The sequence below is a fragment of the Callospermophilus lateralis genome, chromosome 2, assembly GCF_048772815.1.
Source record: "Callospermophilus lateralis isolate mCalLat2 chromosome 2, mCalLat2.hap1, whole genome shotgun sequence".
Classification (NCBI taxonomy): domain Eukaryota; kingdom Metazoa; phylum Chordata; class Mammalia; order Rodentia; family Sciuridae; genus Callospermophilus; species Callospermophilus lateralis.
The window spans coordinates 20,131,848-20,144,445 of record NC_135306.1 but is presented as its reverse complement, the minus strand read 5'-3'; the positions used below and the strand labels follow the sequence as shown (position 1 = coordinate 20,144,445).

At 50.8% G+C, this 12,598-nt stretch overlaps 1 protein-coding gene across 2 annotated transcripts in view; it reads left to right on the top strand.

The window, feature by feature from the left end:
- Positions 1 to 12,598, top strand: part of Rgs3 (regulator of G protein signaling 3) — a 116,852-nt gene that overhangs the window by 11,971 nt on the left and 92,283 nt on the right. For both annotated transcript variants that reach the window (XM_076845646.2, XM_076845648.2), the window contains exons 2-5: positions 3,880 to 3,930; positions 7,224 to 7,282; positions 8,255 to 8,349; positions 9,316 to 9,384. In XM_076845646.2, the coding sequence (XP_076701761.2) occupies positions 3,880 to 3,930; positions 7,224 to 7,282; positions 8,255 to 8,349; positions 9,316 to 9,384 (274 nt within the window). The remainder of the gene's footprint in view (positions 1 to 3,879; positions 3,931 to 7,223; positions 7,283 to 8,254; positions 8,350 to 9,315; positions 9,385 to 12,598) is intronic.

The window sequence follows — 12,598 nt, the reverse complement described above, 5'->3', positions numbered from 1 at the left end:
TGTTTTCTGGGTACATCTCTTCCTGACTGTCTTTTGAGAGTCAGATTTCATCTCCCTGTGGTCGTCCTCTGCAGGGGATCTGCCCACTTAATTTCTGTAGCTGACTCCCATCATACCCTTGGCCTGGTGCTCAGTGAGTCTGTACCCCTAATCCTGTGCCCAGCAGAATTTGGGCTCACTGCCCTCTCCAAGCTTTCTGAAACTCACTCTTATTCAGCATTTTCTCTCGCCTAGGAAGGCCTGTTTCTTCTTACTTTGTCTCCAGGTCACTGCTCCCTGGTAACACTCTGGCAGCTACCCTGGGTATCTGTCACCACCAGCCTCTGCAGCCAGAGGTGGTGCCCAACTGCAGCCCATGGGAAATGGGAACATGCCCCCTCCAGGGCCCCTGTCCACTCCTCTTGAGGATGACTTCAGGCCCTCAGCCTGAACATTCCTGGGAACTCTCATAGGTCACCCCCACCCTCCACAGCCCTCCCAAGTGTAGGAGGAAGCAGGACTATTGGAAAGGCCAGGGATGGGGGACTTGGGAAGCACTTGATCAGTTTGTGCCTATCCAGCTGAAGAGTCCTCCTCCTGCTGATGGCTTATTTTTCTAAATTGGAGACCCTTCTCAGAGCCTGCCCCCTTCCTGGCTTCCTCTTGACTTCTTGAGAAAAATTGAGGCACCCTGTTCTGTGTCTGCGGCTCTCTCTCCTCCTGAACCTAAGGGTTGCGTTGGCAGATGCAATGGGGCTGGTGTTCATTTGAGAATGATAACTGTTCTAGAAGACTGTCACACAGGAAGCAGTGCTGGGGTCAGGGCTGACCTCTGGCCTCCAGTCCTGGCTCTGGACTCTGGGCATGACTACTCTGGCTACCAAATGAAGAGTTGGTCAAGATGATTTCAGGAGCCTTGACTTGCACATTTGATGGGGAGGACAGAGGGGACAGGCACAGTGCAAGGGAGGGTCTCATTGTACCCTTATCTGTGAGCCCAGAGGGAAGGAACCAGGGAGCCTGGAGCCTGGCCTGCTGGATTTGGTCACTGCTCTAACAGGGGGCGCCCTGGCCCTCCCTGAGGAGCCCTGCTTGGCCAAGCCTGCCAGGGGAGCTGCAGGGAGCTTGCAGACTCATGGTTTGAGTCAATCTTGGCCTCAGGCCATCCTGTACTCTTGTGCTAGCCTTGGCCTTGTCTGCATCTCTGTCTAAGCCACGAGGCTGGGAGCTCCCTGAGGACAGGCTCCTGGACATTTGGATCTGCCCTCCTTCATGCAGGGGCTCATGTTTGCCAACTAGAATTAGTGACCAAGACATTTGTGCTGGGAGACTTCTCAATCTTGATTTCTGGGAAGGGCCACTCTTGGGTATAGGGGTCGGATAGCACAGCTCTTCCCAGGGCTTTGGAAATTCAAACACATTTGGGCCAGAGTTGGCTTTGCCTTGGTAGAAGTTTCTGGAAAACATGTCTCATGTTAATCATAGCTGCTGTGAGTTGGTGAGATCTGCCATGTGCTGCTGGCCTTGTCTGTTTCCAAGCTTTGCTTTCTTGCTCCATACTGGATTGGGCACAGTTTTTATAGGAGGGTTCTCAGCTCTGTGAACCCCCAAAGTGGTAATTCTCAGACCTTGAGATAATAATACAGTGGATTCCCATGGAACCTGTCATCCAAGGGCTCACTTCCAGCATTATCTGATCCCAGCTCAGGGGTGCAGGGACCACTATCATTAGCTCCACTCCCAGCCATGGACACCATGGTCCTAAATGACAGGAGAGTCATCAGGTTTGGAACTGGAACAGGCCTCCTGGGCTTGTAAGACCTGTGTCCTGGGCAGGAGAGCAGCAGGATTCGGATGGGCGAAGGGCAGGACCCGAGTTAGCTGGAGTCTGAACTGCTTCCGGCTGGATCGAACACCTGCAGTGAGAGTTCCGAGGAATTGCCAGTCACCGTGGTTAGGGACTCCTGCAGTTATGAGACATGCAGAGTCCCTTCTTTTAGTTCTCCCAACCCTGCCTGCCCTTCCTCCAGCCAGCAATGAAGCACAAGCCCAGCCCCCAGCCCAGTTTCCTGGGACAAGGGAAGGTCTCATAGTGTCATGAGGAATGGTGGATGCACTTTGGACATCAGGTCTACAGGAGACAATGCAGAGCTGGCAGAACCAGATCCTGTGAGCAAAAGATACTGAGAGGCCACTCTTGGCTCAATAGATGGAGCATCGAATACCCAGCTACTTAAGAAAAAGGGAAGAGAGCTCCCCGTTGCTGGAGGTGACAGCTGAGAATGGTTGTTCCAGACAGACAGGCCTGAGTCCTCACCTCCCCAGCACGTGTCCCCTGGGTGCACAGAATTCTGCATCTTCTGAGGTTCCAGGAAGAGTGGGCTGGATTGAGGGGGATTTTTATTTTCAGTGCTGGGGATGGAGCTGAGGGCCTCACACGTGCTGAGCTGCACCCCAGCCTGAAGAGGGAACTTTAATATGTTGTGAGGAAGAGGAGTTTTATTTTGACATTCTTTTCTGTTTTTAAATAAAAACAGGAAAATCAAGGAGGAAAAAACCCTCACTGATTCCCACTCCTCCCTGGCTGTCTATCTGGTGCTTCTTGTCTTCACAGTTTCCCTTCCCGGATTCCTTCCCTCTTTTCTTTCTTCCTCTCCTCTTTCTTTGTCTTCTCTTTTTACTTTTTTATTTTTATTTTTTTTGGGGGTACTGGGGATTGAACTCAGGGGCACTCAACCACTGAACCTTTATATCTTAGTTATCTTCCTCTTTCCTAAACTTAATTGTAGCTTTCTTTGCTGAGTTTTGCCAGAAGTCTATTTTATTGATGTTTTTTTAATATTTATTTTTTAGTTATAGTTGACACAATACCTTTATTTTATTTATTTATTTTTATGTGGTGCTGAGGATCGAACCCAGGGCCTTGCGCATGCTATGCAAGCACTCTACCGCTGAGCCACAACCCCAGCCCCTATTTTATTGATTTTTTTGGGGGGATGGGGTACTGGGGATTGAACTCAGGGGCACTCGACCACTGAGCCCCATCCCCAGCCCTATTTTGTATTAGAGACAGGGGCTCACTGAGTTGCTTAGTGCCTCGCTTTTGCTGAGGCTGGTTTTGAATTTGAGATCCTCCTGAGCCTCTGGGATTATAGGCATGTACCACCGCGTCCAGCTCTCCTTTTATTTTAAATTATAGATTATGGACATATTCATATTGTAAAACAACGATAACAGCCCTAGATTGGAATTCTTCTTGACCCCCCAGTTCCCAGCCTCTCCCCTCGAGGTGATCACTGTGTTAATCTGGCCCCCTTTCAGGGCATATACCCTCACAGAAAGGGACAGGGGGTACATTTGTTCTGCCATTTGTTTATTGAGAAGTTAAAATACTTCTCAGCAGTCCCCCCTGCCAGGCCATATGGGGCCGGTCCATGGTACTGCGTAGTAGAGCAGCAGGTGGGAAGTCCCGTGTTTCTGGTTTCTCCCTCCGTACTTTAAGCAGTGCTGTGGTGCCCGCTTTTGTGCCCCCATGTGTGGGATTTGTCTCTGTTGGTAACTTGGACTGAAGACGGCTGGGAAGAAGGATGTGCACATTTAAATTCCAGCTGGTATTGCCAGAAATCCCCCTCGTGGGCCCTCCAACGGGATGAGAGAGTGCCTGCTGTCGGTCCTACACTTTATCCACACTGACAGTGGCTCCCCATCGCTCCAGTGGCACCAGCGGGGCAGGGGAACGCTGGAGGCACTGTAGAAGAGAGACCAAGCTGGTGGCTTCCGAGGGCCCTCCCAGCCAGAGATGGCGGGCCTCTCTGAATGGCCTGGTGTGAACAGAGGAGCACCCGTCACCGTGGCGCTCACTGGAGGAGCTGAGGCGAGCTGTTTCTCTGGTTTCCTTAGGTCAGCTGAAGCTGTCGATTGACACCAAGGACCGGGTCCTGCTGCTCCACAGTGAGTATGGCTGTGCGCGGGCTCACATAGCAAAGGGGGGCCACTCCCCTCCTGCCTGGGGCCAGGGTTGGGGGGTGGCGTTGCCATGGGCCACAGCTTCTTGTCTCATCTTTGTGTCCTGCTGTGTGCCCATCGACAAAAGTGGTCATTCACTCGGGGCTCTTTCTGCAGAGCCAGCCAGGAGCCGGCCTGCTGTGTCATGAGTCCTCACAGCGGGCCTTTGCCTGTGGAGCCTGGAGCTGTCCCTGGGACCCTGGTGCTGTCCTTCCACCCACGGAGCTGGTCCTTTCTCCCACCCTTTCAGCGTCTCTCTCTTTTTCTCCTTCATACATTCATTTCTCCAGCCACTGATGGCTGTGCAGGGTCATATTCAGATCACAGTCTGGGAGTCAGACCTTGTTCTGGTCAGCTTTTTTGCTTCTGTGACAAAAGGAGCTGATCAGAACAACTGTAAAGGAGGAATGGTTTATTGAGGCGCTCACGATTTCAGAGGTCTCAGTGCACAGACAGCAGGCTCCATTCCTCAGGTGAGGTGAGGCAGACCTGGAGGAAGAGTGTGGCAGAGGGAAACAGCTCAGGGGTGATGAGGAAGCAGAGAGAATCCACTGCCTGATACAAAATATAGACCCCAAGGCCACGCCCCCAACGCCCCCCCCTCCAGCCACACCCCACCTCCCTTCATTACCATTCAATGAATCCCATCAGGTGATTAATTCACTGATTGGGTTAAAGTTCTTGTAACCCAGTCATTTCTTCTCTGGGGCACCCAATCACTAAGCCACATCCCCAGCCCTATTTTGTATTTTATTTGGAGACAGGGTCTCACTGAGTTCCTTAGCACCCCACCATTGCTGATGGTGGCTTTGAACTCACGATCCTCCTGTCTCAGTCTCCCGAGCCGCTGGGATTCCGGGCATGAGCCACTGTGCCTGTCTTCTCTGAACCTTTTGCATTGTCTCACACGTGGGCTTTTGGGGAACACCTCACATCCAAACCATACCAGACCTCCAGAATCTGAACCCCAGCTCTGATTCTTTCCTGGCTGGTGCCGCTGAGTTTTCTTCTCTGTTGAATGGTAGTAGTAATAGAATTCGTCACGTGGCTTGTTATGAGAATGAAGTGGGTTAAGACGAGTATATTGCTTAGAACAGAGCCCAGCATATAGTAAACCCTACATAAGTGTTGGTTAAATAAAAAAGAATGCCATAAATTCCAAAAATAGTGACTGAGCATTGGCTTGGGTAGGGGTTGGGGACACTGAGAAGCACTTACTCCTGTCTTGGTGGTGCTGATGGGATGGTACAGGTGGTAATAATCACACTCCACCCTGAAGGTGAAGCAGGCCCGCCCCAAGCAAGGGAGCAGGGGGCAGCAATTGCAAAGGTCCTGGGGCCAGAGAGGCCTGCTGCATTTGAAGATCCATCTAGTATGGCTGGCCCATAGCACGGGAGGGTCTTATATTTTACATGCTCATTTATCCATTTGTTCTTTACTCAACATGTAAACAGTCACAAGCTTCTGTCATGGTCCCCACTGCCTGAACCCTTCTGCCCAGCCCAGATGCACTGCTTTTCTTCCCAGCCACCCTGGCTCTTGCTGTCAGGGCCGCCTCCACCCCCTGTCCTTTGTAGTTCTTTGGACCCCGCTGTATACACCCAGCTTGACCATGCCTCTGTGCCTTTGCACCTACTGTTCTTTGTGTTTGGAAAATCCTTCCCTCTTTGTCAAACACCCTTTGAAAAATAACTCTCCCTCCCTCTGCTTTTGTAAGAAACATGTCTGCCTTCCCTTCCCCATCACCAAGATTCAGGCAGGAAGGCGGCTCATTTTGTTATTTTTTCCCCTCTGGGAGTTACACCCCCCACATCTGCCTGGGCTGAGTTTATTGCTCCCTCCTTATGTCCCCATCACAGCCTGGCTGCACAGAGCCACCCTGTGTCTGGTCTCTCCAGCAGCGTGGAGTACAGCGAGGGCAGGGGCCAAGCCTGCCTCACCACCACTGGTGACCCAGGAGGCCCTCAGGCCTGGATCCTGCCCTCGGGAGCCACGCCCTCCAGGGGAGGGGTGACACAGAAACAGTAACTAGGATGCAGGGTCCAACAGACCCGGGGGCGCTGGGGGTTCCCTGGTTGTGGCCTGAGGGGCCCCAGGTGAGGTTCCCAAGGACCAGAAGAGGGGTGTTCTCTGCCCGACAGAGCCTGGCTCCAGCTGTGCAAACAGCTTTTGCAGAATGCGCCTTGGCCTCCACCACCCCATTTGTCCTGCTCAGTTTGTCTTGGCTTCGCCCCAGCCTCAGCCCTTCGTCCCTTTCATTTGGCTTCCCAGGCCTCCTGCCCCAGACTACCGGGGGCTCTGTCCAGGCCAAACTCCAGGGCTCCCTCAAAACCAAACTCAGAAGAAAACAGAAAGGAGGCTCAGGTTCCTCGGGCCTGTCTTCTGGTTTCTACAGACCTCAGGCCGACAGGTCACTCTTGCCCTCATGACCAGACCGGCACCCAGCCCACGCCTGTCCCTTGGCCTTTATTTATTCTCTAGCAGAAACATTTGTGGAGCAGTGGCTTATTTGCCAGGCACTCTACTAAGCACTGTAGATACATTATCTCATTTAACGGGTACGATTATTGTGTGAAGTGCATATTGTTAGCTCTAACCCATGGAAAAATGGCAAATTCCGTCTCAGAGAGACAAGGTGATGCTCTAGCATGTGTGCTCAGTATGTGGCCCAGCTGGGAGCCAAGCTGGCATCAGTCTGCCTCTAGAACCCAAGCTTGGGGGCTACTCTGCCCACCACACAGTGCAGCTCATCAGAAGGCAGAAGGAGCACTGGACTGAGAGTCCAAGGACATGGGGTTCTACATCCCCAGGGCTCTGAGATCTCGGGCAAGCTCCTTACTCCTTTGGTCCCCTTTGCGGTTCCATTTGTCCCCTTCAGGAGGGGTTAGACTGTACGTATTTTAGGTTCCCTTCCAGCTGTAAGATTCAGGGAAGTGAATACACCCTGTGGTGTCGTGATGAGGGTGCTGCTAGAATGTGGGGGACGGTGGCATGGACTAGACCCCAGGGGGTTTATATCCAATGTTGTTGTACAGATGAAGGGCCTGGGAGTGAGGGCCATGCCCACTACTCACAGGTATGCCCTGTATTTCTTTACAGATCTTTGAGCTAGTGTGTGTGTGTATGTGTGTGTGTGTGTGTGTGTGTGTGACAGAGAGAGAGAGAGAGAGAGAGAGAGAGAGAGAGAGAGAGAGAGAAGTGTGTTCCCACCCACCCCCAACATTTCAATTTTCTTTTAGTCATAGAAGGGAAAGGCCTGATAAGCAAAGAGCCCGGCGTCTGTGATCCCTATGTGAAGGTACGTGAGACTGGAGGGGTGGTATTGTTGGGGGTATTGAGGGACCATGCCACTGGGTGGAGTCCCAAGGTCCCAGCATATCCACAGGCTCAGGCCATTTGAGTGTAGCTACCACCTCACTCGTGGGGTCAGAGGGCATTGCTTAGGCTCTGTGCTAGGATAGACCCTTTCCTTTCGCCACCTTGTTCCCTGGGGCTTTGGGCAGGAGCTAGAATCTTAACGATGATCCTGGTCATCCATGTAGATGGGCAAGTGAGCACATAAGTGGCTGAAATCCAAGGCCTCTCGTAAAAAATGACATTTTTACTCCCTACCCTCCAAAGCTAGAAGCCGGGCAGCCAGGATTGGGCAGGGGAGCGGAGGGAGTGTCTCTGAGGCCTGGAAGAGCCTGCTGAGTTGGGCCCTCTTGGTGAAGGCTTCCAGTGGGAGACAAGGCCAGAGCTTCCCTTAGTGTGGCAATGGGTTCAAGCGTAGTCCCTTGTGCTACCCTCTGCATTCTTCCTAAGCCCTCCCCTGCTCAAGGGCCTGGGTGAGGGCTTGATCCAGAGCATGGCTGGGGGTCTGCAGGGGGGAGCAGCACTGGGGAGAGCCTGGCCTTGCAGGAGAAGGAGCGGAGCCTCTTGTGAAGGGCTGTTCAACAGCTGTCAGGAGCCTAGAAGAGAGGAGAACTTTGGATTTTGGGGGGAATCTCCCAGCTTGGAGGAAGAACAGAGCAGGTGCATATTTACCCCATCTCTGGCTGGGCCGCCTTCTTGGTACCACCACCAAGAGGTCCTGACCTGGCATCTGACTCCCAACACCTCCTGCTCCGTGCTCCTTGTTCCTCTCCAGCATCTAACAGGGAACCCCACTCGATCCTCTGCAGAGGCTGGTTTGGAGGACACTGGGAAGCCTGTAGCACAGAAATGCACAGAGTTGGCTGCTGGACTTAGGTGACGATGTGACCTAACGCTTGCTTTTCTTCAACTCAAGGTTTCCTTGATCCCTGAAAACAATCGAATGCGCTTTCAGAAGACGCAGACCATTCCAGACTGCAGAAACCCTACTTTCCATGAACACTTTTTCTTGTAAGAGTCTGGGCAAATGGGCCCTCAAGAGGAGGGGGAAGGAATGTTTATTTGGAAACAGCTCTGTTTGCCAAATCTAGAACTGGATCTAAGCAGAAAAACAGTGACTTAAAGGATGTCTTTGTTTTCTCATTCCCTTGTGTCCTTGCATCCCTGGCCCTGGGCCCAGCAGTGAGGTCCACAGCGATAAGGTATCACTTGGCTGTTTCTCAGAACTAAAATGCCCAGCCTGGGCCTGGCTGCCCCTGAAGAGTAGGCAATTTCCCACCATGCCTTGGGCCAAGATTTCTCTTGCAGTAGAAGGAATTTTCCAAGCTGAGGGACATTTCGCTTCCCTGTCCCCCTTTTTTATTTGAACTTGTTAACCTCCCTGAGCCTCAGCTTCCTCATTTGTGAAGTGGGGCTACTAATAGCACCCGCCTCAGGGGATCTGCAAGCTGTCAATGCGATGTGTGGCATCACCTGGCAGACTGGGAACTGCTGTTGTTGTTATTTCTTTTCCCCACCTCTGCACTCTGAGGTCAATGGGAAGGTCACGGACATTTGGTCTTTTCTTATGAGTGAAAATTAAAAATAATATTTTGGTTTCTCCCCTCCACCTCAAGAGGTGATTTTGCATATTCTAGAAAATTGGAAAACAGAGGAGCTGAGAAGAAAATAGAAAACACCCGTGGTTCAACAACTCAGACAGATAGGCCTTTCTGTATCCCTCATCAGGGCCTTTCATTGGTGTGGGCGTGGACGTGTGCGTGTGTTTATGAAATGGAATTGTTTCATAATGATGTGCTGTAACCTCCTTTTTGTCCTTAACAATGTAATATAAACTCTTCTGTCTGTGTAAGTACTCATCTCCCATGCTAGAGTTTATTTAACCAGCTGTTGAGGTTCTTTTCAGATTTTTGCAATTATGACAGGCTTGGTGGGTCTGGCTTTCCCAGCTCTCTAATGGTCTGCTTTGCTTCACAGTCCTGTCCCTGAAGAGGACCATCACAAGCGTCTTCTAGTTACCGTGTGGAACAGGGCCAGTAAGACCAGGTGAGAACTGCTAAGCTTGACGGAGACCATGCTCTGAGCTGGACAGAGACCCTGCTCTGGGCTGGATGGAGACCCTGCTCTGGGCTGGACGGAGACCCTGCTCTGGGCTGTGGGTGGCAGCCACAAGGCCAGCATGCAGCAGGGGCTCCATTAGTGCCTGCCAGATGAGTAGTAGGGACAGTGCTACATTGCAGAGGCTGCCACCTACTGAGTCACCATCACTCCAAGTGAGGCTGAGAACCCTGTTATCATGAGGATTTGCCAAATGCTTGGTATCAACCAGGCACAGCATTGGCCTCCAGGGGTGCCAATCAACCCACACGTGGATTCTGTCGTCAAGGTGCCCAGTGTTCAGGTGGGGGCAAGGGGTGCCGCATGGAGATTTGTTACGGTGGCAACATACACATGTCCAGTTCCACAGGTCTCCAAGCACCATGGAAAATAGGCCTATTTTGCTCTTACTCAGCACACCGTACCTAGTGCCTAGCATGACGATGTTGAATAAATATTGTCTGCATGCATGAGGAATGAGATGGGTAACGAGGACAGGTAGTGTGAGAAGAGGGAGAGCTCACTGGGGACTGATGATAAGGGGGGCTTCCTGGGGAAAGCAGGATTTTGAACTTGAACAGAGACTATAAATGAGACAAGGAGAGAAGGTCAGAGAGCATATTCCAGGCAGGGCACAGCCTGAGGAAAGGCAGGAAGGTGGAAATGTGTAGAGAGGGCTCAGGTTGTAGGGCAGCCAGCTCAGGCAAGTGCAGAAGTATCCTGTAGGAGAATCCAAACAGGCTGATCTTGCAGGCAGCCCAGGACACAGGAGGCCACGTGCGGTCTTTAGTAGTGGCAGGCAATATGGAGCAGAGAGGAGTGCTGGGCAGGGGAGCGTGAGAATGGGCTGTTCTGGAAGGCGAGTGAGAGCAGTTCACTGTGAGCAGCAGGTACGGCAGGAGGAGTCTGGGAGATGAGGTGGTCGCTAACATTTATTAAGCAATCAGAAACAAATGTGACTGGGAAGGGGCCTAGGTGGATGAAAACCAGCTCAACTCACCAGCTTAGACCTGGAAAATATTTTTGAGTTGAAGCTTATTTATTTATTTATTTTTTTGTGGTGCTGGGGATTGAACTCAGGACCTTGCCCATGCTAGGCAAGCATGCTACCATTGACCTGTATATCCTAGCCCCTAAATGCTTTTTAGTATATAATTTACTAAATTTTTTTGGTGAGTATACTTTTTAGAGTTGGGCCCTATTTAACTTTCAAAATGAAGAATTTTTGCTTTAATAGAGTATCTGCTTTTCCTCATAGAGTGGTACTCATGGTGCTAGAGACCTCTCTATCCATCTCTCCATTCATCCATGCATCCACTCAGTCATCAATCCACCCACCCATCTATCCATCCATCTATCCATCTATCCACCACCCATCTATCCATCTCTCCATCCATCCATCCATCCACTCAGTCATCCATCCACCCACCCATCTATCCATCCATCCATCCATTCATCCATCCACCACCCATCTATCCACTCAGTCATCCATCCATCTACCCATCTGTCCATCCATCCATACATCCACCTACCCACCCATCTATCTATCCATCCATCCATCATTTATCCATCCATCTGTCCAACCATCCATCCATCTATCCATCCATCCATCTGTCCATCCATCCACCCATCTATCCATCCATCCACTCAGTCATCTGTCCATCCACCCACCCATCTATCTATCCATCCATCCATTCATCCATCCATCTATCTATTTATCCATCCACCCACTCAGTCATCCATCCACCCACCCATCTATCTGTCCATACATCCATTCATCCATCCACTCATCCATCCACTCAGTCATCCATCCATCCATCCATCCACCCACCCATCTGTCCATCCATTTATCTATCCATTCAGCTGCCATTTTCTGGCACCAACATTCTAGGCACTGAAAACTCATGGGATCTATCAGAGACTGTCCTGCTCACTAGAGGATCAATGATAGACTTAATGGTGTAGATGAGGAAGGGGACATCACATTAATAACAAGAGCAACCATTTGCTGGGTGCCAACCTTGAGTTAGGGGTTGGCAGTGCATTATCTCTTTTAATTATTATAAAAACTCTGAAGATATAGTTTTCTCCTAAATTTTCAGAAGAGGAAACTGAAGCTATGAAAGGTTAGTACCTTATTCAAGGTCAGCCATACAGTGAAGCAGAGCTAGGGTGGGAATCAAAGCAGCTGGACATGAATATTTTTTTTGGTATCAGGGATTAAAATTGAACCCAAGGTGCTTAACTACTAAGCTGCATCCACAGCCCTTTTTAAAAATATATTTTTATTTTAAGACAGGGTCTCAGTAGGTTGCTTATAGCCTCATTAAATTGTGGAGGCTGGCTTTGAACCTTCAATCCTCTTCCCTCAGCCTACTGATGGACCTGATTCCTTAAACTTAACATCATATTGCCTCATGGGTATGCAAGCAAAAAGACAGAAGAGAGAACCAGAAGTGCAGAGAGGGCAGGAGCAGAGTAAGGGGTACCTGCAGACTCACTGGTGTTGCTGGAGAGTTAAATGCAAAGTAGGCCCTGGCTGGAGAAGAGATGAAGGGGTAGTGTAGCTGAACCAGATGCTTCTATGGGTTCTGTGCAGAGAGGGTTTTCTCCTAATGGCCAGTGGTTCTCAATCCTGGATGTGCATCAGTATCATCTGGGATGCTTGGGAGGAACACAGGTTCCCAGGGGCCACATCAGATGGACTAAATCTGGATCTTCATGGTTAGGGCCTAGGAATCTTGTTTTAAACAAGTGCATGCAGCCGGAACCTTTGGCCCTTGGGGAGATACCCAAGGGTGTCAAGCCAGGGAATGACAGATGCACATTCTAGATCTGTGGTTTGGTTACATCTTTGGTAGGTCAAGGCGACAGAGATGAGAGGAAGGAAATAGAAGCAGGACATATTTGAGAGATTCAGTTAATAGTACTTAGTGGTTATTTGCCAGTGAGTGCAGCAAAAGTCAAAGCTAGTTCTTGGATGGCTGGTGGTGTGTCCCCAGAGTGTACTAGAGGGGAAGGTGGGTCAGCTTTGCAGAGGTCGAGGAGGGAAACCTTTATTCCTGGAATGCAAGGGAGAGAGAGGTTTCTCCAGAGCCACATGGAGGTGTGCAGCCATGACCGTGGAGACAGGAGGTGGGTGACATTCTGGCAGGGAGGGGCC